The 22326-nt window shown below is 45.2% G+C and overlaps 1 protein-coding gene across 3 annotated transcripts; it reads right to left on the reverse strand.

The window, feature by feature from the left end:
* Positions 1–300: 300 nt before the first annotated feature.
* On the reverse strand, positions 301–21999 carry DRC5 (dynein regulatory complex subunit 5). 3 transcript variants are annotated; one of them, XM_075925062.1, is made up of 6 exons: positions 21861–21927; positions 21350–21431; positions 5979–6253; positions 5048–5616; positions 3860–4309; positions 301–1201 (listed from the first exon to the last, which is right to left on the reverse strand). In XM_075925062.1, the coding sequence occupies exons 3-6, from the start codon at positions 6160–6162 to the stop codon at positions 1007–1009; spliced, it is 1398 nt and encodes a 465-aa protein (XP_075781177.1). In that variant the 5' UTR covers positions 6163–6253; positions 21350–21431; positions 21861–21927; the 3' UTR covers positions 301–1006. The 3 variants fall into 3 exon arrangements, with proteins under 3 accessions (XP_075781177.1, XP_075781176.1, XP_014430710.1); XM_075925061.1 differs by lacking the exon at positions 21350–21431 and having other exon boundaries at positions 21861–21999; XM_014575224.3 differs by lacking the exons at positions 21350–21431; positions 21861–21927 and adding an exon at positions 21701–21829.
* Positions 22000–22326: the final 327 nt, after the last annotated feature.

Raw genomic sequence — 22326 nt, forward strand, 5'->3', positions numbered from 1 at the left:
TCAAGGTTAGTGGCCCCATATCTTCCACTCTAGACCTTATGGCAGGCCCTGTGGGTGAGCTCCGGCAAGAGTTCAGCTGGTCAAAGCTTTTGCAGAGCAAGCTTATGTCCCATAGATACGGTTTCCCATGTTGTTATTGGCTCTTCCATGACAACTTTGCCCCCCACTTTGTGATGGCAATCTCACAAGCTCTGTGTGCTGGTTCCAAAGGATGAGTGCCAGGTTTTTATTTACCCTCCTTTGCTCCCAAAGCCCATGAGAGCATGAAACCATCTTGCATCAGAACCACACGAGACCCCCAACTTTGGGAATAGCTTTAATGAGTCTGCATTCAGGGCATTCAGTCGCATAGCAGCAACGAGATGGGCAAAGGCTATTCCAAGAGCTGGCTATCAGAGGCATGCATGCTCCCAATCCCAGTAGGTGACTTAGACAATGAATAGAGCACATGAGGTGAGAAAAATCTATTGAACAAAGGAAGCATGTGTAATTTCTAGAATGATACGGTGGATAGGGTTACCATATTTGAACTTTCAAAAAAAAAGAGGATACCCCTGCGAGGGAATGTATCTCTATCTACCAACTCACATGGTATTAATTATACAATTTATACTCATGTTGTATATATTATGTAACACATTAATACCACGTGAGTTGGTAGATACTGATACAGATATATTCCTTCTCAGGGGTGTCCTCTTTTTTGAAAGTTCAAATATGGTAACCCTAATGGTGGACTTTGGCCAGTATGAAGCCGATGGGAACCTAGCTCAGGCTGAGAAGTTAGCAAAATGGTAAAACTTTGATCACACTGTATGAAGGAGCCAGTGAGAAATCTCCTTTGGGGTCCAACTGCCAGGTAGGGCTTACTCACTGATGCCAGATTGCCTGTTATGATTTCTTATGGCTCCCCCAATCAGGAATTCATGTCCTTTGCCACAGCTGCTCAATGAGGAGAGAGTTTTCATTCCAAAGACTATAGAGGGAAATAAGGGCATGGAATAGGCTAGTCCAGGTCTGTGTATTTCTCTTCCAGGGAATTTGGCTGGTGCATGGTTTTCAGACGGGCAATTTCCTGGTTAGCCTTCAGGGCTTGTTTAATGAGATACTCGCTCTCCTGCCCCACCTCTGCCAGCCGCAGGTCAAATTCAGTCAGGGTCTTGTTATCTGACATTCCTTCCAGCAGCTGCTTCCCACCATCCTAGAATCAGAAAATAAATGGGTGTGAAGTGCAGACCAGAGCAGGATTGGAGGCAAGGTGGCTGCTCCATGTCCCCATCTCCAGAGCACCTTTCACTGGCATTCACCTACTGCCTACAAGCAGAACAGAGGAGAAGGAAGCATGTCCTGAGTCGGAGTATGTGATAATAAGTAAACCTCGGGTATCTTATTCCTCAGCAAGGGTCATCCAAGACTGAAAAGAAGAGTAACCTTATGTAGTGTGCACAAAATGACTCCCTCTGGGTATCACATCAGCAATTCTCAGGCTCGGAGCTGGTTAAGACTGAGACAAGTTGATAGGGACATGCCAGTGTATCTGGTCACCCTTTCATCAGCTCAGTGCTAGATAATTTCAACATTAGCACAACTAGTGTATTGTTCCTGCTCTGGCAAATGTGAAGAGAAGTCCATTCTGATGGTTTCTAAGAAGGAGACTAGCTCCTGGGAACGTCTGTGGTGAGGCATAGCCTCCCACACAACAAAAGTTCAATCCACTGAGGGCATTAAGCTGTGATGGAAAATCTGGCAGAGATGTCAGGAGTTCTGGGGCTTTGGGAGCAGCTCACCTTGGTACTGTTACCTCCCTCACCTGTCAACACCAACCCGAGGGACTGGCCCAGCAGATGCTTTCTGGAGGTGTTGAACCCCAGGTATTGTCAATTAATATCTAAAAGATACCAAATAAATATTCTGCTCCCATCCTGTGTGACCACTCCTCTCACCCCTGGCCTCCCACAGACTCTGACCTCCTTGAGAGAGGGCAGGCCATGGGAAAGGAAGGGAAGGAATCTACCTCTGAAATCAATAGGAATGAAGGCAAGCACAAGGGCTGAGTGTGGTGTGTGTCTCATAGTCCAGCTAGGGGCCTGGAAGTCACATCTCCTGGTCTGGACTCCCATGCTGGGTGGCGGGTGTCATCTAATGGTTACAGCAGGGACTGGGACATAGGACTTCTAGGTTCTATTTCCAGTTCTACCACTGAACGTGGGGGCACCTCAGGCAAGTCACTTTAGTTATGTCTAGACTGCAGAGGTTTTTTTTTAAAAGCAGACGTGTTCCTTGGACACGGCAGAGCTTTACCGGGATACCAGAGGTATCCCGGAAAAGCTCTGCCGCGTCCAAGGAACATGCCTGCTTTTCAAAAAAAAAATTGGAAAAGCAGATGTGTTTTTCAGCATCTCTGTAAACCTCGTTCTACAAGGAAGAAGGGATGTTTCGAAAGAGGCTTTCCCCCCAACATTTGGCTCAGTGTAGGCAGGCCAAATGTTGGAAAAGCCTCTTTCGGTAGAAAAGTGGAAAAGGATACGCAAATTGCAGTTCGCACCTTGCGTATCTTTTTTCCGACTTTTCTTTGTAGTCTAGACACAGCCTTTCTTTCCCTATGTCTCTGGTTCCTCATCTGTAAACCAGGTATAGTAATACTGACCCCACTTCTCAGGGTGTGCTGGGGCTTCACTAACTAACATCTGTAAAGTGCTTTGAGATCCTTGGATAGAATGTACTTTGCATTGGGGTTATTTCCAATTATAAACCTCAACCCTTTAGAGTACCCTTTTCTCCTTGTACTGTTACATTCTAGTGCTCTTTGCTATTTAGAGGCTAATAAGAATTAAAACTAATAAAATGCTTGCCATCTTCAAACCTCTTCAAAAAGATTAGCTAATAAATTGTCAGCTCCCTCATAAGGTGGGGAAACTGGCACAGACAGTTTTACTTCTATTATATTACTTGGGAAACTGAGGCAAAGAAAGCTTAAAGGACATTTTCAAATATAGCTGCCTAGATTTAGGATTCTTTAACCATATGTAGGCAACTAAAAAGAAATGACCTGATTTTCAGAGAAGCTGAGCACCAGCAGTGATTTCAATGGGATTTGTGAATGCCCACCAGGTTTGAAAATCAGGCCACTTGAATTTCGGACTGGAATATTAGGTATGCAGATTTGAAAACTTTGGCCAAAGCCATAGTGGGGTTCAGTGCTGAAGCTTATGGAAATTCAGCAAGTGAGCCAGTTTTTTAACAATGCTGATCTGAATATTGATACCAGAGAGGATTTATGAGGGTGATGCCTTTGTTTCTGTGCACTACCGAGAAACATGTTGAACGAGACAGATGCCACTCTAAATCAGAATTTCACATGGCTTTAGCAAACCCATATCACCATTTATGTTATTTACTTAGCCCTAACTTCTACTCTGCAAGCCATTTCCCCAGTATGGGGTGTGCCCATGACAGTCTCAGAAATATTCTCTGAATGTCCTGGGCCTCTCTTTAATGTGGGAGCAAACCTTTCAATCTCCTAAAGGCCAAATTCACAAAATACAGGTTCATCTTGAGGGTCTCATTACATAGAGAATGCAGGGAGTGTGAAACAATGAGGGATTCTTTTCCTTAGTGATACTTGCTGTAGCGTCAGCTTCTCTACTGTCAATAACTTACAATCATCAAAGCAAGACCACCGTGGCAGTTGTGTGATGGAGATACATTTGGATCTTTGGCGAGGGGCAGCAATTCACAAAATAAAGCAGCTCTGAATTTGCTTTATGTAAAATCACCTAGGAAGATGCTTTGACTGCACTTGCTGCTGTGATGGCAGCAGACAGAAGCAATTTCTCCTTTTGGGGGGGAAGCTACTTACCACACCTATGTGGTTGCATGCAAGGTTGATGCTAGTTAGAGCTGTGTTCTGAGCAAGGACCTGGGAGAAAAGCGTAGCTGTCGGCTCTGACAATTCATTGCCTCCCAGATGGATAGATGTCAAGGTGGCATTAGTCAGCAGGGCATGGCCTACTGCCTGGCCACCCTCATCCTCAATGCAGTTGAGGCGCAGATTCAGAGAGGTCAGCGTAGAATTCTTGGCTAGGGCATGAGCAATAGCCTGGGCTCCTTGGGCTCGGATCCGGTTATTACACACAGTGAGAATTTTTAACTTGCTGCGGTTGATCAGCTTGCCAATGGCTCGTGCTCCTCGGTCCCCAATCAGATTGTGGGAGAAGTCCAGCTCCACCAAGCATGGGTGATCTAACAAATTCCGTATCAGCAGCCGGGCCTTTTCATCATCCACTTTGCTCCGGCACAGCTTGAAGACCTGTGGGAGAATAATATAGTTACACTTGTTGGCACAGCAACTACCATCATTTTGACAAGGATCTGCAAAAAGTCGAAAGGTGCCCCAGTTCAAATGAAAGTTAAAGATAATTGGGCACCTATTCTCCCTAAAGGGCAATGCTAAATCCACCTAAACCTCAAATGTTAACCTCTAAGGGTATGTCTACACTGCCACCGTAGTTCGAACTAGGGTGGCTAATGTAGGCATTCGAAGTTGCAAATGAAGCCCGGGATTTAAATATCCTAGGCTTCATTTGCATCTTGCCGGGCGCCGCCATTTTCAAATCCTCCTTAGTGCGGACTCCGTGCCCGCGGCTACACGCGGCACCGAGTAGGTAGTTCGAATTAGGATCTCTAATTCGAACTACCGTTACTCCTCGTGGAGTAACAGACCTGCTTATTACTAACTCTTAATTTTGCCCATTGTGTGGCATCAAATGCATTTAAAATACACTACCAGATTTTGTGATTTGGCTGGAGCCCCTACATATTATAGTTAATTGCACCAATGAATACACTTAGGCACCAAATTAGAAAGTTTGCTAAAGACAGCCAAACTATTTGAGTCAAACACTTGGAAGCCACCCACTGGACTGGGAAGACTAATGGTGAGCAGCAAGTAAAACTGGTCTCTTGCGTCTTTGCCAGGGAATTCTGTCACTGTTTTAACTTATACTTTAAAATTTAAATGTTAAAAAATCAGTTTGGGGTAAGTTACTTTTAAGGCGCGGCACTTCTTGAAAGCATTGGCCAGAGAGTAGCAGTCCTTATAGGTGAAGTCAAAGAGGCTCCACTCAAAGTTCATGCCACAGTCTTTCACACCGTACGTTAGATGCAGCTCTTCTAGGTGAGAGAGGGCAGCAGTGAGCACTCCTAGGTCATAGTGATGCATGCAGAATTCATCAAGCCCAACATCACTCCCAGAATCAGACATGTCATCCTCTTCCTTCTTCTGATCCAGCTTCACCGGTGGCAGGAACTGATCTATTTCCAGCTTCCTCACATACTCCTTACAGAGCGGGATGATGTCCAGGACTTGGTTGGGGTCTGTTGTGTTAGGGATGAAATATTTCAGGATGTTCTCCAGGTGGCGCTCAAAGAACATCCGCTTCCAACTGGCCCCGTAATGGGAGACATCACACACCGCCCAGCGCTCAATGCAACACCTCTTCCAGTAGTCTTCATCACTGATCAGGTTGGCAGTCACTGTGAGGGGCAGGCCTGTGGAGATCCTGTCCAGCACTTTTCTTTGGTGCTCTGGTAAGAGATGATTCACAATAGGATTCTCTGTAGGAAATAAGGACAGGGAGAGGTTACTCTCAAAGGCATTCTGAGACTGAGGGGGTATTTTGACTAATCCAATCCCCTTAGAAATATCATGGTGAGTAATATTCTAATCCGGACCTCCTGACGTAAGTTTTTTTAGCATTTGACACTGTGTAACTCAATGGAAACCAATGGTGTTACATGGACACGACTAGATCCTGCACATCAAGAGAGATTTTTTTTTCTTCTGTCCAATTTCTTCCCCTTTCTTTGAGCTTAGCAGCACTGAAGATTCAAGTGTGAGCCTGCCCCACTATCCCCCACCTCCTATGGTATAACAATGCTGTCAGCCAGTCTTCTGTGGGGAAAGGACCATGGCTTACTTTCAAAGTTGTTGACGATGTGCTGGAGGCAGAGCTCACTGAGGTGGGGAACAATGGCCAGGGACCACTCAGGGTCCTCAGCAATGATCCGTCGCATACGTCGAGGGTTGGCTGCTGGGTTCATCTCTGACACTCTCAATGGGGTAGGGACCACATTCGCATCTCCAGAAACTGGCTCCTGCATCTTCAACTGCTAGTTTGACCCTACCCCCTTCGATGAATGGAAGGAAAGTCTACATTGGACTGTGTTACCAACAAATTTCCTGCCAGGGTTCCTGGAAAAAAAGACAGTTTAAGAAAAGGCCAATAACTTGAACGTTTCTCTGGTGCTAATAACCTGCCCTCCTCCCCCCAACCCCCAACAACAAAATGGTAGCACTCACATGACATCACTGCACACTGTCACTCTGCTCACTTTGGAGACCCTTTTCTGCTACCCACTGTCTGTTTTGTCTGTTTTAGACTGTAAGCCCTGCAGGGCAGGGACTTTCTATTGCTCTTATGTTTATATAGTGCCTAGCACATGAGGACATGGTGCAATAAACATAATAAATAATGCCATGGTATTGTATAAAAAACTATTAATGCTTTAGAGGTTGAAGCTCATTGCAAGTGTATGAATTTTTAGCTGCATTTTTTTCACTGCCCTTCCCCACTGCCTTATCTTTGAAAAGTCGTGGAGATTGGGAGAAATCCCGGATGATTGGAAAAAGGCAAATGTAGTGCCCATCTTCAAAAAAGGGAAGAAGGATGATCCAGGGAACTATAGGCCGGTCAGTCTTACCTTGGTTCCTGGAAAAATCATGGAAGGGATCCTTAAGGAATCCATTTTGAGGCACTTGGATGAGAGGAAAGTGATTAGGAATAGTCAGCATGGATTCACAAAGGGCAAGTCGTGCCTGACCAATCTGATTAGCTTCTATGATGAGGTAACTGGCTCGGTGGACATGGGAAAGTAAGTGGATGTTATATACCTTGAGTTTAGCAAGGCTTTTGATACGGTCTCCCACAATATTCTTGCCAGCAAGTTAAGGGAATGTGGATTGGATAAATGGATGGTAAGATGGATAGAAAGATGGCTAGAAGGCCGGGCTCAGCGAGTAGTGATCAACGGTTCGATGTCAGGATGGTGGTCGGTTTCTAGTGGCCCCAAGGTTCGGTTCTAGGGCCGGTTTTGTTCAATATCTTTATTAATGACCTGGATGAGGGGATGGATTGCACCCTCAGCAAGTTTGCGGATGACACAAGCTGGGGGAAGAGGTAGACATGCTTAAGGGCAGAGATAGGGTCCAGAGTGACTTAGACAAATTGGAGGATTGGGCCACAAGAAATCTGATGAGGTTCAACAAGGACAAGTGTAGAGTCCTGCACTTGGGACGGAAGAATCCCAAGCATAGTTACAAGCTGGGGACCAGTCAGTTAAGTAGTAGTTCTGCAGAAAAGGACCTGGGGGTTACAGTGGATGAGAATCTGGATATGAGTCAACAGTGTGCCCTTATAGCCAAGAAGGCTAATGGCATATTAGGTTGCATTAAGAGGAGCATTGCCAGCAGATCCAGAGATATCATTATTCCCCTTTATTCGGCTTTGGCGAGGCCACATCTGGAGTATTGTGTCCAGTTCTGGACCCCCACTACAAAAAGGATGCAGATGCACTGGAGAGGGTCCAGCGGAGGGCAACCAAAATGATTAGGAGGCCGGAGCATATGACCTATGAGGAGAGGCTGAGGGAGTTGGGTCTGTTTAGTCTGCAGAAGCGAAGAGTGAGGGGGGATTTGATAGCAGCCTTCAACTTCCTGAAGGGAGGTTCCAAAGAGGATGGAGAGAGGCTGTTCTCAGTAGTGACAGATGGCAGAACAAGGAGCAATGGTCTCAAGTTGTGGTGGGAGAGGTCCAGGTTGGATATTAGGAAAAGCTATTTCACTAGGAGAGTGGTGAAGCCCTGGAATGGGTTACCTAGGGAAGTAGTGGAGTCTCCATCCCTAGAAGTGTTTAAGTCTCAGCTTGACAAAGCCCTGGCTGGGTTGATTTAGTTGGGATTGGTCCTGCCTAGAGCAGGGGGCTGGACTTGATGACCTTCTGAGGTCTCTTCCAGTTCTATGATTCTATGCCTTCTATAGGAGGATTTCAGTGCTCTTAAACATTTGTTCACTGGAGCTTCAATGACTTTGTGAGAGGAAACAAGAGAGAGGAGTATGTAGCACTTTAAAGACTAACATGATGGTTTATTAGGTGATGAGCTTTCGTGGGCCAGACCCACTTCCTCAGATCAAATTTTGGAAGAGAATTGGCATGACCATATATACCAAAGGAATACAATGAAAAAAAAGAGAACACATTATAAAACTGACAAATCAGAACAGAAGAGGGGTGAGGGGGAGAGCTAGTATCTATGAGATAATGATACTAGGGGTGATAATTGGGGAAGCTATCTTTGTAATGAGTAAGGTAATTAGCATCTTTGTTAAAGGCCCATTCGTAAAGTGTTAAATTTAAGCAAATTTAAGCACCCCTTCTGTGCTTAAGAGGAGTCAGTGTGATGAAGTAAATAGGCCCCACACTGGCAACGGGGGAGGAGGGGTAAAGGAGGGCCTGTAGACCTAGCTGATCTCACTCTGCTACACCTGCAGCCAATATTAATCTTTCTGGGCCTGTTATCCATCCACCAAATGGAACTGGAATAGAACAGAATGCAGCACTCCTGATTGCCAGCGCCCTTCTCTAGCCACTCTCTTGTCTTCTTTTGTGACTCAGATTTTCATAGAATCATAGAAAACTAGAACTGGAAGGGACCTTGAGAGATCATCAAGTCCAGTCCTCTGCCCTCATGGCAGGACCAAGCACGATCTAGACCATCCCTGATAGATGTCTGTCTAACCTGCTCTTAAATACCTCCAGAAATGGAGATTCCATAACCTCCCTAGGCAATTTATTCCAGTGTTTAACCACCCTGACAGAAAGTTTTTCATAATGTCCAACCTAAACCTCCCTTGCTGCAATTTAAGCCCATTGCTTCTTGCTCTATCCTCAGAAGCCAAGGAGAACAAGCTGTGTCCCTCCTTCTTGTGACACCTTTTTAGATACTTGAGAACCACTATCATGTCCCCTCTCAGTCTTCTCTTTTCTAACCCAAACAAGCCCAGTTCTTTCAGTCTTCCCTCATAGGTCATATTTTCTAGAATTTTAATAATTTTTGTTGCTTTTCCCTGGACCTTCTCCAATTTCTTCACATCCTTCTTGAAATATGGTGCCCAGAACTGGACATAATAGTCCAACTGAGGCCTAATCAGTACAGAGTAGAGCAGAAGAATGATTTATCGTGTCTTTCTCACAACACTCCTGTTAATGTATCCCAGAATCATGTTTGCTTTTTTTTTGCAACAGTCACACTGTTGGCTTATATTTAGTTGGTGCTCCACTATGACTCCTAAATCCCTTTCATCAATACTCCTTCCTAGACAGTCACTTCCCATCTGTATGTGTGAAACGGATTGTCCCTTCCTAAGTGGAGTACTTTGCATTTGTCCTTATTAAATTTCATCTTATTTACCTCAGACCATTTCTCTAGTTTGTCCAGATCATTTTTAATTTTGACTCTATCCTCCAAAGTACTTGCAAACCCTCTCAGTTTGGTATCATCTGCAAACTTAATAATCGTATTCTCTCTGCCATCATCTAAATCATTGATGAAGATATTGAACAGAACCAGTCCCAAAACAGACCCCTGTGGAGCCCCACTTGTTATGCCCTTCCAGCATGACTGTGAACCATTAATAACTACTCTTTGAGAATCGTTATCAAGCCAGTTATGCACCCACCTTTTAGTAGCCCCAACTAGGTTGTATTTCCCTAGTTTATTTATAAGGTAGTCATGCAAGACTGTCAAATGCCTTACTAAAGTCTAGGTATACCACATCCATTGCTTCTCCCTTATCCACAAGGCTTGATATCCTATCCAAGAAAGCTATCAGATTGGTATGACAAGATTTGTTCTTTACAATTCCATGCTGGCTGTTACCTATCACCTTATTATTGTCCAGATGTTTGCAGATGAATTCCCTAATTACTTCTCCATTTTCTTCCCTGGCACAGAAGTTAAGCTGACTGGTCTGTAGTTTCCTGGGTTGTTCTTATTTCCCTTTTTATAGATGGGCACTATTTTTGTCCTTTTCCAGTCTTCTGGTATCTCTCCCGACTTATGATTTTTCAAAGATGATAGCTAGAGGCTCAGATACCTTCTCTATCAGCTCCTTGAGTATTCTAGGATGCATTTCATCAGGCCCTGGTGACTTGAAGACATCTAACTTTTCTAAGTAAGTTCCCTGTTCCAGTTCCCCTTCTCCTACCCACCACTAGAACCCATAGCCCTCAGTGTTTATGGACCCATGTGCATGATAGAAGCTTGGAAAGAGTAATGAAGAAACTCTCAGGGAGGGGCATGACAAAGAAAAGACTAGGAAGCAAGGTAGTTTCATTTCTCGAAGGTGAATACTACTGTTTCCCTTTCCTGACTTGGCATTCTCATTGGCAGTAATTTATACCAATGAATGATTTAGATTTGGGGGCGGGGGGGGGTCTATGCAGGTGACATATCTTGTAATCAGGAGCTGAGGCATGTCCATATTTGTATTTATACTTCAGAGCCCAGTTTGACATGGAATTTATGGCTTATCTAGAAATAGACACTAGAAAAAAGACCTTCCCATAATATCCTACAAAGAAGCCAGCAACCATGTAGAATTGTAGGTTACGATGTCCCATCCCTCCCCTCCCTCCCCTCACCGCTCTGCTAGCAGCGTTTTGATCCCACACATCATTTCCCTTAAAAGGAGATTCTGCTATACAGCTCAAGCTCATTATTTCTTTCTCCTTTGTGAGACTGGTCCATCTTCCTTTACGGGAAGATGCACTGGCTCAGTCAGTACTAGACTCTATTTCTTTGGAATCTTTGTAGCAAGTTTTGACAACCCCCCAGACCCTGCAAACTGTATGTGGACATTATTATAAAACAACCTGCTAAGAAGGAAGAGAAGAGCTCTATGAAATGATAAGAGGAACTAGAGAAGCAAAGGCAAGCGATGTATGTTGTATTGCAGAGACTGCGTCAGCAAAGGCTTCTTCAAATGTATTCACAGCACACAGCAGGTTCTATAAGAAAGTGGCCTGCTAATATGCTGGTGGGGAATTGGAGACGAGGAATAAGGTCAAGGCAGATGGTTATTGGGCTTTAAACTAACAAATTTTAAGATCAGAAGGGACCATTGTGATCATCTAGTCTGACCTCCTGCACTCTGCACTCCTGCACCCCCTAACCTCTGGCTGAGTTACTGAAGTCTTCCGATCATGGTTTAAAGACTTCAAGTTACAGACAATTCATCATTTACACTAGTTTAAACCTGCAAATGGCCTGTATCCCACACCGCAGAGGAAGGCAAAAAACCCACAGGGTCTCTGCCAATCTGACCAATTCCTTCCCAATCCCCCAAATGGCAATCAGTTAAACAGTGAACATGTTGGCAAGACCCACCAGGCAGATACCTGGAAAAGAATTCTCTGTAGTTACTGAGAGAGCCTTCCCTAGCTATTTTCCTGTCTCCACTGGGGATTTTGGCTACTGATGGACCTCATGCCATTGTAGGCAGTCTCATCAGACGATCTCCTCCATACACTTATCAAGCTCAGTCTTGACGCCACTTAGGTTTTTTGTCCATTTCTGCCCTTGAAAGGTTGCTCCAGAACTTTAACCCTCTGATGGTTAGAAGCCTTCATCTAATTTTGAGCCTAAACTTCTTGCTGGCCAGTTTGTAGCTTTGGTGGCTACAGAGAAGGCAGAGGACAGCCTAAGATGATAGGGGGAATTAGCAGGAGGATGACAATGGAAATGGAAATAAAAAGGCTGAAAGGAGGAGGGACCCAGGAGAAGGGGAAGCCACATCAAAAGGTGGTAAGAGGGCATTAGGGGCAGCAAACAGAACATGCAGAAATGAGTAAGCAGAGGTGAAACAGAATTATTTATTCGAAGAGCTCTGGATACACTGAGGAAGTTTCCAAAGCTGATCAGAGACAGTGAGTTAGAACTGGGGGGAAAAGAGAAGGGGCCAGATTCTCAGCTGGCATAAATCAGTGTAGCTCCATTGTCTGTAATGGATTAACACTACCTGAAAATCTGGCTTTAGGGACTGAAGAACACAGGTGGAATTCACATAATGTTAAAGAGGATGGGACAAGTGACTTTTCTTTGCTTACAGCTTTTAAAAGGTGTCAGGTGCTTCTAAACTTCCCAAGACAGTTGCAGTTCTCTGTGACTATTGACAGCTTTCCATACATTTATGGAGCAATTCCAACAAGGTCAGCACTAGAAATTGCAGCACAGCATAGATGGCCTAGGGTTACTTCATGGTCATGTCCCAGAAAATGGTCTGTGTGTCCACTTACAGATAGCACAGTGACTACATAGAATGATTTTAGAGACCAAGTAAATGAAGCCACATGGCACATTCCATTCCCAGGGCAACAACATGGGGGAAAGGTGTAATTCATAAATACCTTATTAGGTCAGGTGCATCCTACACTAATCAATAAATAGATCACTATAACCTGAGAAATTTCTAACTTAGAGTCATACAGATATTTAAAAAAATCAAACTACAGCATCCCCAAGATACCAGCACTAATCTCCCACGTGAGCACACAATCATATTTTTTTCACTCTTGTCCTACCAATGCTCCTTCCACAGCACCTCCCTTAGCTTAGACTGCAAACTCCCTGAGAGAGGAAGATGGTCTTTATTTGGTTTTGTAAAGCACGGGGTAAGTAACTAATAACAATCAGCCAAGAGTGACCAAATTGGAGTCTGGAGGCCAAATCGGAGGCTATGGAATGGCAAGTAGTTAGCACTCACACAAGGGAAATATTGTGGGGCAGGGCCTGATCTATGTTTCCATCCCTGCAAATCATTCCATGTAAACAGTGTGCATGCAAGGCAGAAGCAGCTGATGCACTGCTGACAAGCAGGTGGGTACTCTATACCCTATCCTGTCTTTGACACCCCAAGTATTCCTGGTCTCCTATGCTGCAGATCACCTTCCTTGACTCCCCTTCCTGTCTCTGACCTCCTTCTGCTGCCTCTGACTCTTCCCACTCCCCCTGCAGAAGCACCTCCAGCCTCCTCCTTCATTCAGAGACTTAGTAACAGGACAGTGTCCACACAGCCTTGTCACTAAAAACTGAGTAGTGAAGACATAGCCTCAGATTAGCCTCTGCTGCCTCTGGGCCAAATGTAGCACATAAATGCCCTGAAATTTAACAGAGCTTTGGCCTGTGGAAACTATGCCCCAGAATGCTATGTTCTGCTTTGATCTGAGTAGTGATGTAAATTAAATGGATCTTGGGTCTATCTGCATTAGCAAAAGAGATTAAAGTTAACTTGGGGTTACGTATCACGTTATCTAAACCTAACATAGTCTCTATTCCTAATTTAGACAAATTCTGTATGAGATGCTGCACAGTATTAACCAAACAGCCACTACACTGGTCTCCTGAAGCAGCTGTTAACTATGATTCCATATAAGATATGTTTCTCTCTTGCTCTCTGTTTTCAATTTTCCATTGTTCCTACTTAGCATTCAGTGTGAACATGAATATAGCAGGAGCAAGCTTGTTATGGTGAGATAACTATTCTACAAGGTGTCTGAATCAACTCAAAGGCTCCAAGGTGTCGCAGAGTGCCAAGTCTGACACTGACTCATTGATCACACTGAATCACTTTACACGACTTTTGGTGTGGTAATCGTACACCCCTGCTCCTGTTCAATGGCATGGTTTTTTTGGATGCCTCTAGTCCAGATACAAATCCCTTCATGAAATGGCTTATTTTGCTGCTTTGGGCTCATGTTCCCCTGTACCTTGTCTTTAGGAATTTGAGACAGAAAACTATAGGTGATGTGGCAAACAAATTCCAGCAGCTGAGTTCATATCGTGTATATTTAAACACTGGTTGAATGAATGGTTAGATAGATGGATATTAAAAGTAAATTATAACATCTTCACTACAGAGGACATGAGGGAGATTTCCAGACATGCTTTTTTAGGTGACAAATCAGAGGAACTGCCCCAAATTGAGATGTGTGTAGAGGAGGTTTTGGAATAAAGAGAGAGAATAGTAGCTCCCCAGGACCACATGCTATTCATCCAAGAGTTCTGAAGGAGCTCAAATATGAAATTGCAGAACTCCAAACTGTGGTATAGAAGCTATTGCTTAAATGAGCCTCTGTAGCAGATGGCTGGAGGATAACTAATGTAATGCTAATTTTTTAAAAAGGCTTCAGAGGTGATTCTGGCAATTACAGTACAGGCTGGTAAACATAACTTCAGTACCAGGCAAACTAGTTGAAACTAAACAACAGTATTGTCAAGCACAGAGAACATAATTTGTTGGGGGAAGAGTCAACATGGCTTTTGTAAATGGAAACCATGCCTCACCAATCTATTATAATTCTTTGAGGATGTCAACGAACATGTGGACAAGGATAATCCAGTCCACTTTTTGGACTTCTAGAAAGCCTTTGACAAGACCCTTCAAAGGCTCTTAAGCAAAGTAAGCTGTCAAGGATATGAGAGAAGGTGCTTTCATCAGTGCCATCTTGTCCATAGGACAGTTCGGAGTAGATGCTCCGAGCCCCACACTTTGGGGCCTCTGTATCAACCATCCCAATCATCCTAGGGATGGGATGGTTCCACAAATTGAGGTTAGCCTATGGGGCCTACAGCAGCCTGGGATATTACCTGGGTGGGGGGATCTGTGGCGAGTTGCAGGGGTCAGCCCCCTGCACTCACTGCAGTGGAGGGAACCGTGGGAAGTGGAGCAGTGCAGTAGCCTGCTCTGCTCTGCCGCCATTTCTCTGCTAGCTTGCTCTGCTTCCTGAGGCTCCTGCCATTGCAGTGAGTGTGAAGGGGCCTGATCCCTGCTGTTGCCCCAAGGCAGGACACCGATAATCCCCTGAGTTGCATCACTCAGGGAAGGAGGCTTTGGGGAAGGGGGGCAATGGGAGGGGAGAGGGAAGAGCAGGGGCAGGAAGAGGTGGGGCGGTGCTTGGGGGAAGGGGCAAGGTTTGGGGAAGGGCAGTTAAGGGTGGGATAGGAGCAAAATAAGGGATGGAGTCTGGAGTGGAGGAGTTGCCCATGGTTCCGTTCCTCCCTAAGGACAGCTCTGCTTTTCATATATAAGTAACTGGTTAAAAGAGAGGGAAAAAAAGGGCAGGAATAAATGGTCAGTTTTCACAGTGGAGAGAGGTAACTAGCAGATGATCCAAAATTACTTAAGATAGTTAAGTCCAAAAATGACTGTGGAAAAGGTGACAAAAGGATCTCTCAAAACTGTGATTGGGCAACAAAATGGTAGATTAAATTCAATGTTGATAAAGTGCAAAATAATGCCCACAAGAAAACATAATTCTAACTAAACATAAAATCAGGGGATCTAAAATTAGCTGTTATTTCTTAAGAAAGAGATCTTGACATCATTGTGGTTAGTTCTTTGAAAACATCTATTCAATCTATTCTTTTAGTCAAAAAGCTAAAAGAATATTAGGAACCATTAGGAAATGGATAAATAAGACGACAAAATATGATACTATATAAATCCATGGTACACCCACAGCTTGAGTACTGCATATAGTTCTGGTCACCCCATGTTAAAAATATTTTAGAATTGCATATATTAGAATTGGAAAAAGTTCAGAGAAGGGGAACAAATATGAATAGGGGTATAGTATAGCTCCCACAGGGGAAGAGATTAAAATAACTGGCACCGTTCATCTGAGAAAACAGCTCACTAAAGGGGTGATAGTATAGATGTCTATAAAATCATCAGTGGTGTGAGAAAGTGAATAAGGAAGTGTTATTTACCCTTTCACACAACACAAAAACTAGGCATCACTGAATACAATTAATAGGCAGCAGGTTTAAAACAAACAGAAGGAAGCACTTCTCCATACAACAAACAGTCTGTGGAACTCATTGCCAGAGGATGCTGTGAAAGCTAAAAATATAAACTGTGTTAAAAAAAGAATTAAATAAACTGATGGACGATAATTTTATCAATAAACCAAGAATAGTCAGTAAAAGTAATGCATGCTTCTTTCCACCTACTCTCCACTGATATCACCTATAATACAAAGGTTTTATGAAATTATATGCAACGAAAGTCGACATGTAGTAAATTCCCAATCTATTTTATTTATGCACAGATTAAAGCAATTTGCCTTTCTGCATAAAGCTACTAAAAGAATAATAAAACAACGTTCCCTCTGGTGGTAAAGAATTCCACCCAGTGATTTCAGTTTAGATTGCTATCATTCTAGCTTCTTCAGCTCTACCTTCTAGAAATAAGGAGGCCTAGAAATAAGGAGGTACTCTCAAAGGGTACGTCTACACTACAACGTTAATTCAAACTAACTTAGTTCGAATTAGTTAATTCGAACTAAGCTAATTCGAACTAACGGATCCAGACTAAAAAACTAGTTCGAATTAGCGTTTTGCTAATTCGAACTAGCATGTCCACATTAAGTGGACCCTGAACCAGGCTTAAGGATGGCCGGAAGCAGTGCCGGCAGGGCATCAGAGGAGGACTTAGAGCGTGGAGATGCTGTCTCAGGCTAGCCGAGGGCTGAGCTTAAAGGGTCCCGACCCCCACCCCGGACAGACAGTTCTCAGGGGTGCCCCGCTTGCAAAGCAGTCCTGGCTTGGAGTGCCCGGACTACCCACACTGGGCACATCACACCACTCGGCCATCATCCCGGCTGCACTTGCCGCAGGCTGCCATCTGGGGAGAGGGGGCAATTGGGGGGCTGCAGGAGAGCTTCCACCCCCAGAAGCCCGCAGAGCCAGCCCAGGCCTCCTCATCAGGGGCTCATGCCCCATTCCTCCCTCACCTCCTTCCACTTACCCTTCCCTAGCCCCTCTTCTTGATGTACAAAATAAAGATAACGTGTCTTCCAAAATGGAATCTGTCTTTATTGAACAAAACTGGGGGAGACTGGGAAAAGGAGGAAGAGAGAGGTTGGGAGAGGGGAGGGCAACTAAAATGATCAGGGGTTGGGAACAGGTCCCATATGAAGAGAGGCTAAAGAGACTGGGACTTCTCAGCTTAGAAAAGAAGAGACGGAGGGGGGACAGGATAGAGGTCTCTAAAAGCAAGAGTTGGTTGGAGAGGGTGCATACAGAAAAGTTCTTCATTAGTTCCCATAAAGAAGGACTAGAGGACACCAAAGGAAAGGAATGGGTAGCAGGCTTCAAACTAGTAACAGAAAGTTGTTCTTCACAAAGCAAAGAGTCAACCTGTGGAACTCCTTGCTGCAGGAGGCTGTGAAGGCTACAACTAGAACAGAGTTTAAAGGGAAGTGAGATCAAGTCATGGAGGCTGGGTCCATGGAGTGGTATTAGCCAGGGGGTAGGAGTGGTGTCCCTGGCCTCTGTTTGTGGAAGGCTGGAGAGGGATGGCACGAGACAAATGGCTTGGTCACTGTCTTCAGTCCATCCCCTCCAGGGTCCCTAGGGTTGGCCGCTGTCGGCAGACAGGCTACTGGGCTAGATGGACCTTTGGTCTGACCCAGGACGGCCATTGTAAGCTCAGGGCTCAGGGTCGGGGGTCTCAGTGGACCCCCTTGATTCTCTTGCACACCTGCTCCTGGGTGGCCAGGCTGGCAGCTCTCCTGCCCTAGACGGCCACTTTCCTGTGCCTAGTGTGGAGATTGTGGACGAGGTCCACGATGTCTGCAGTAGCCCAGGCGGGTGCCCGCCTCTTTCGGTCCCGGGCAAGCTCCCGGGAGCCTCCAGCCTGGTCCCGGGAAGAGGGGGAGGGCTGGGGGGCATCGGGTAGGTGGCTCGATCCGTGCCAGGTGCAGGGTCTGCTAGCAGGCTTGCACCTGGCATGGGCACTGTAGCCAGCCTGTGCCCCTTTAAGAGGTCCGGGGCCGGGAGGGGGGCAGAAGAGTTTCCCTGGTGTTGGCCAGAGTGGCCACCAGGGAAACCTGGGGAGGGCTAGCCTCCCACTAGTTCGAATTAAGGGGCTACACACCCCTTAATTCGAACTAGCTAGTTCGAACTAGGCTTAATCCTCGTAAAATGAGGTTTTCCTAGTTCGAACTAAGCGCTCCATTAGTTCGAATTAAGTTCGAACTAGCGGAGCGCTAGTGTAGCGCCTATGAAAGTTAGTTCGAACTAACGTCCATTAGTTCGAACTAACTTTGTAGTGTAGACATACCCAAAGAGAAAAGCTTCTGGCTTCTGTGCCTGATCCAGTGACATTGAAGTAAATGTAATGAATCCCATTGACTTCACAGGATCTCTGATAGCAATAAGCCAGTCCAAAAAATGGATTAAGCATAAAGCCCTGGTAGCATTAGAACTCATAAATGTATCTGAATATATTTCAAGGACAGGTATAGTCCAACAGTTTGCAGCCGCAGCTAGACCCTGTCCAGAATTGTAGTGAGTTTCCTCACCATTGCTCTAGCATTGTAAAAACACTGGCTGAGCTGCAGGTGTTTTTACTAACAAATTATCTAGGTCTGCTCTGAGCAGGACAGGATGACAGTAGTAAATACAACTGACCTCTGCTTAGCATTCTTACCACTGCTACCACCAGTGAAGCTCCACCAGTGGTGAATTATGCTAGCTGTAGTAAGATGAGAGTCTGAAACATAAGCCCACATATGAGGCCTGAGGCCTAGACAGCAATGGTCAAGACTTTGCTAATATAAAGCAAAGTTAAGCTGTGAGCAAGAAGCAGGCCCTGCTCACAGAAATTGGCAAGAACAGGGCTATTACAGAAACACTCATACTTCAGAGATACTAGGCACAGGCTGAAAGCACATTCCAGAGGGGTCATAACAGAACACCTCATTTAAAAAATCTTGGTACCAGCACATACCCCACAAATAACATACATACTGTCCCAGATTCAGGATCAGGTCTAAATTGACAGCATGATGGATAGTAATGGAACCCCCCCCCCTTCTGTGACGTAAGGGGAGGTAACTAGCTAACAGAGGGTGGCAACCTGATACATCAGGAGTGATGTGTAACTTGATGTGCTATTTATCTCTCTCCACTGTGTAACTTGATGTGTAACTTGTTTGTTTGGTATTTGTTTGTACAAAACAAGTGGTCAGCTGACCACACGGGACAGGGCACATTAGAATCCAGAGAGTTTAGTTGGGTGTTAGTCGATTGTCATGGTGTACATATGTATAGTGGCGCAGCGGTGAGTCCATTCGCTGACAACTATTTTGTACCTTGCTTGACAATAAACCTACTCAGGTGCTTTTTATCTTTATCTGATTTGTGGTCTCTGGGGGCTCTCTCAGAGTTTGTCATATTGATTAATTGTGCATGATTAATGCATTAGACAAGGGGGCACACGCATGTACACAGCCAAAAGTTTATCATCATTGATGGATTAGAGGACCTGTCAGGAACCCATCAGGATGACTCTGCCTGACTGAGGACATGAGCCATTTTTGCCAATGTATGTTACATTTGTATTAAGCAGCTACGTTGTTGACTTCTGTAAGGATAATGTGTCTCTTGATTTTTAAACACTCACATGCATGCCCATATATACCAGGCACAAAAACTGTGCTAGCTATGATCATGTTGGAGAATAGTTGTCAAGTTCAGATCTGGCAGAACTAGCTTTGCCATCCATTTGCTAACATGGCTATTTATGTCAACAGTACTATGAACTATGCTACAGACAAAATTATCCTGTCTTCTATATTGCCTTTCATTTAGACTGCTCTGAGTCATCACCAACATATCACACACTCCTCAGTGATGGGGATAATTGTATTTCTGAAGTAACACCTCAAGAAAGTTAACCACTACTTGTGACAACACTTGCCAATCAGCAGTGGCTGGCATTGTCTTGCCAATATTTGAATGGGAATTTTATGCGGCCGTAACTGTGGGAAAGGTGATATCCAAAATGGGAATACTCAGATGTATGGAGTCAAAAGAGAGGTAAAGAGAATATCCAACCCATTTCCAAAAACACCAGTGCTTGCTCAACCAAGCCAAGTCTAGCTCTAGCAACATCCTGAACTAGAAGAGACTTTATCCTTTCTTCTCTTCATCAAGTTGATCTCTTAGAACCCCAGTAAAAAATTAATTGGTCACTTAATTTTAATAATTAATTAAAATAATACTTTGCTCCTCTTTAGCTCCTTCCATTCAAGGATTTCAATGTACAGGTACTTCACAGTCAGTTAATTTAATCCCCCATTTAGGTAGGCAAAATAATTTCTTGATTTTACATGGGGTAGAGATGGGAAGTGACTTCCAAGAGTTATACAAGAATTTAGAACTCATTTCTAAATTCCCTGGCCTTTGCTTTAACAAACCAGAACATGATTCCTTCTCCTCACTAATGACTTTCTGGCATTTCTTTCTATACTGTAAAAGTCAGGATCCTTAAAGGTGAAATGAAGGGCTTTCTATCCACCAAGATCTGACTTTAGCCCTTCAGTTCTGTTGCTCTATAACTGCAGATACTGTTACTAACATCAGAAGCTGAAAAATGCTACTTTAGGAGTTAGTGATATCATCAGTTCCAACAGAGGAAAAAAGACACTCAGGGACTCAATGCAGATTTTGGCAAGTAAGCAAAGGCAGAAATGATTTTTAAACCAAGTGATTTTAAAAACTATTCTCCTTTACTAAATTCTTACAGTGAGCCATCTGCATGGTATTAAGAGTTGCAATTTACAACAGAATCCCACTAATTTGTACTAATTACTAGGGATGTAAAAAATCGTTTAAAAATGTAACTGTATAACCACTAAAAATCCTAGCAGTTACATGGTTACACACCCTGCAGGCTCTGCAGTATAGCTTTTATACTGCAGGGTAGGGTGAAGCTGGCTCCCCAGGAGCAGGACCAGCCGGGGCTGCTGACCCTGCTCTAAGGGAGGCTTGGCTGCAGGTTATGTGGTGACTGCCAGCTCCCTTTGCTGCAGGCTCTGCAGTATAACTTTTATACTGCAGAGCCCGTAAAAAATCTGGCTCCCTGGGAGCGGGGCCAGCAGCCCCTGCCCGTCCCACTTCCAGGGAGCCAGCATGTAACTTGTAACACAAACTGATATGCTGGTGCTTATCAGTTAACCCTTTAAATAGTTGCACTTTTTTACATCCCCACTAATGTCAGGAAGGTCCAGGCCTGGTTAGTAAATGTTGCAAATTAAAGAGTAGACAAACACAATGTAAAGACACCATACTTAAAGAAAGCATAAGTTAGTACTGGTTACTAAGGGTAACATGCAAGTAGGCTGTTGTATATTTTGTAAAAGAAATGAAGTCTTAATAAATACACCTCTCTGCAGCACAGCCTCTTCCAGGGGACAGTCGCTGAAAGTTGAGATGAGAGCAGTTGCTGTGTCTTTAAATGACAAGTGCTGAGTTTGTGAAGTAACAGAATGGCAAGGTTATAACGGATCTTATAAGCATCTGGCAGTGAGCTCCAGACAAAGGCAGGCAAGTCCCTGTCCCAGGAGCTGGCAACTCAAAGCCCCCGGATTTCCCTAATAAGTGAGTGTAGAACCCAGGACAGGAGAAGAAACTCAAGTTTCCCCTGCAAGGGGCTGTTCAGCTGGCTGAGAGGGAGAGTGGGAGCGGGGAGAGGGCCAGGCAGCCCCAAGCGTCCCTGGTTCCCCTCAAGACGCACCTGGGCTTCAGGGAATTCACTCCAGGCAGAGGCGTTGCGCCCGCGCACCCATCCGAGGGCCCCTGCCCAACTCTAGCTCCTGGGACGCGGGGCAGAATAAGCTACAGACGCTGCCCGTCTCTCCCCGCCCCCTCCCTCCCCGCCAGCCCCAGCCCCTCACCGTCTCCCGCGGGCGCCACCTCCCGCTGCCCCGCCCGGTCCGGCAGGCAGGCCCCGGCCGCGGTTGCTAAGGAAGCGGCCCGTTGTCAAGAGCGGGGCGGGGGAGGGATGCCGAGGCCGGAAGCGAGTCGGTGCCGCAGTGCTGGGAAGGGGGGGGGGCTTATGGTGCGACAGGTGACAGAGCCGCCCCCACCCGTGTCCCGGCCCGGCCCAGCACCGGGCACGGGTCTGCTCAGCGGCTGCGCGGGCGGCGGCACAGCCTAGCTCGGCCCTCCGCTGTATCCACAGGCCCGCCGGGCTTGCAGCGTCCCGGGACAGAGCAATGCAGCCCCTCGTGTGGCTCCCTGCATAGGTGTCCACTGAGTATTATTTATAGGGTTGTCACCTCTGAGGCTACAAAAAACTGGGACATGAGCTGATCCTGTCCCCCATACACTGGTCAACAGCCAGCGCCTGGGAGTTCCCTG

The sequence above is a fragment of the Pelodiscus sinensis genome, chromosome 3 (genome assembly GCF_049634645.1).
Source record: "Pelodiscus sinensis isolate JC-2024 chromosome 3, ASM4963464v1, whole genome shotgun sequence".
Lineage (NCBI taxonomy): Eukaryota > Metazoa > Chordata > Testudines > Trionychidae > Pelodiscus > Pelodiscus sinensis.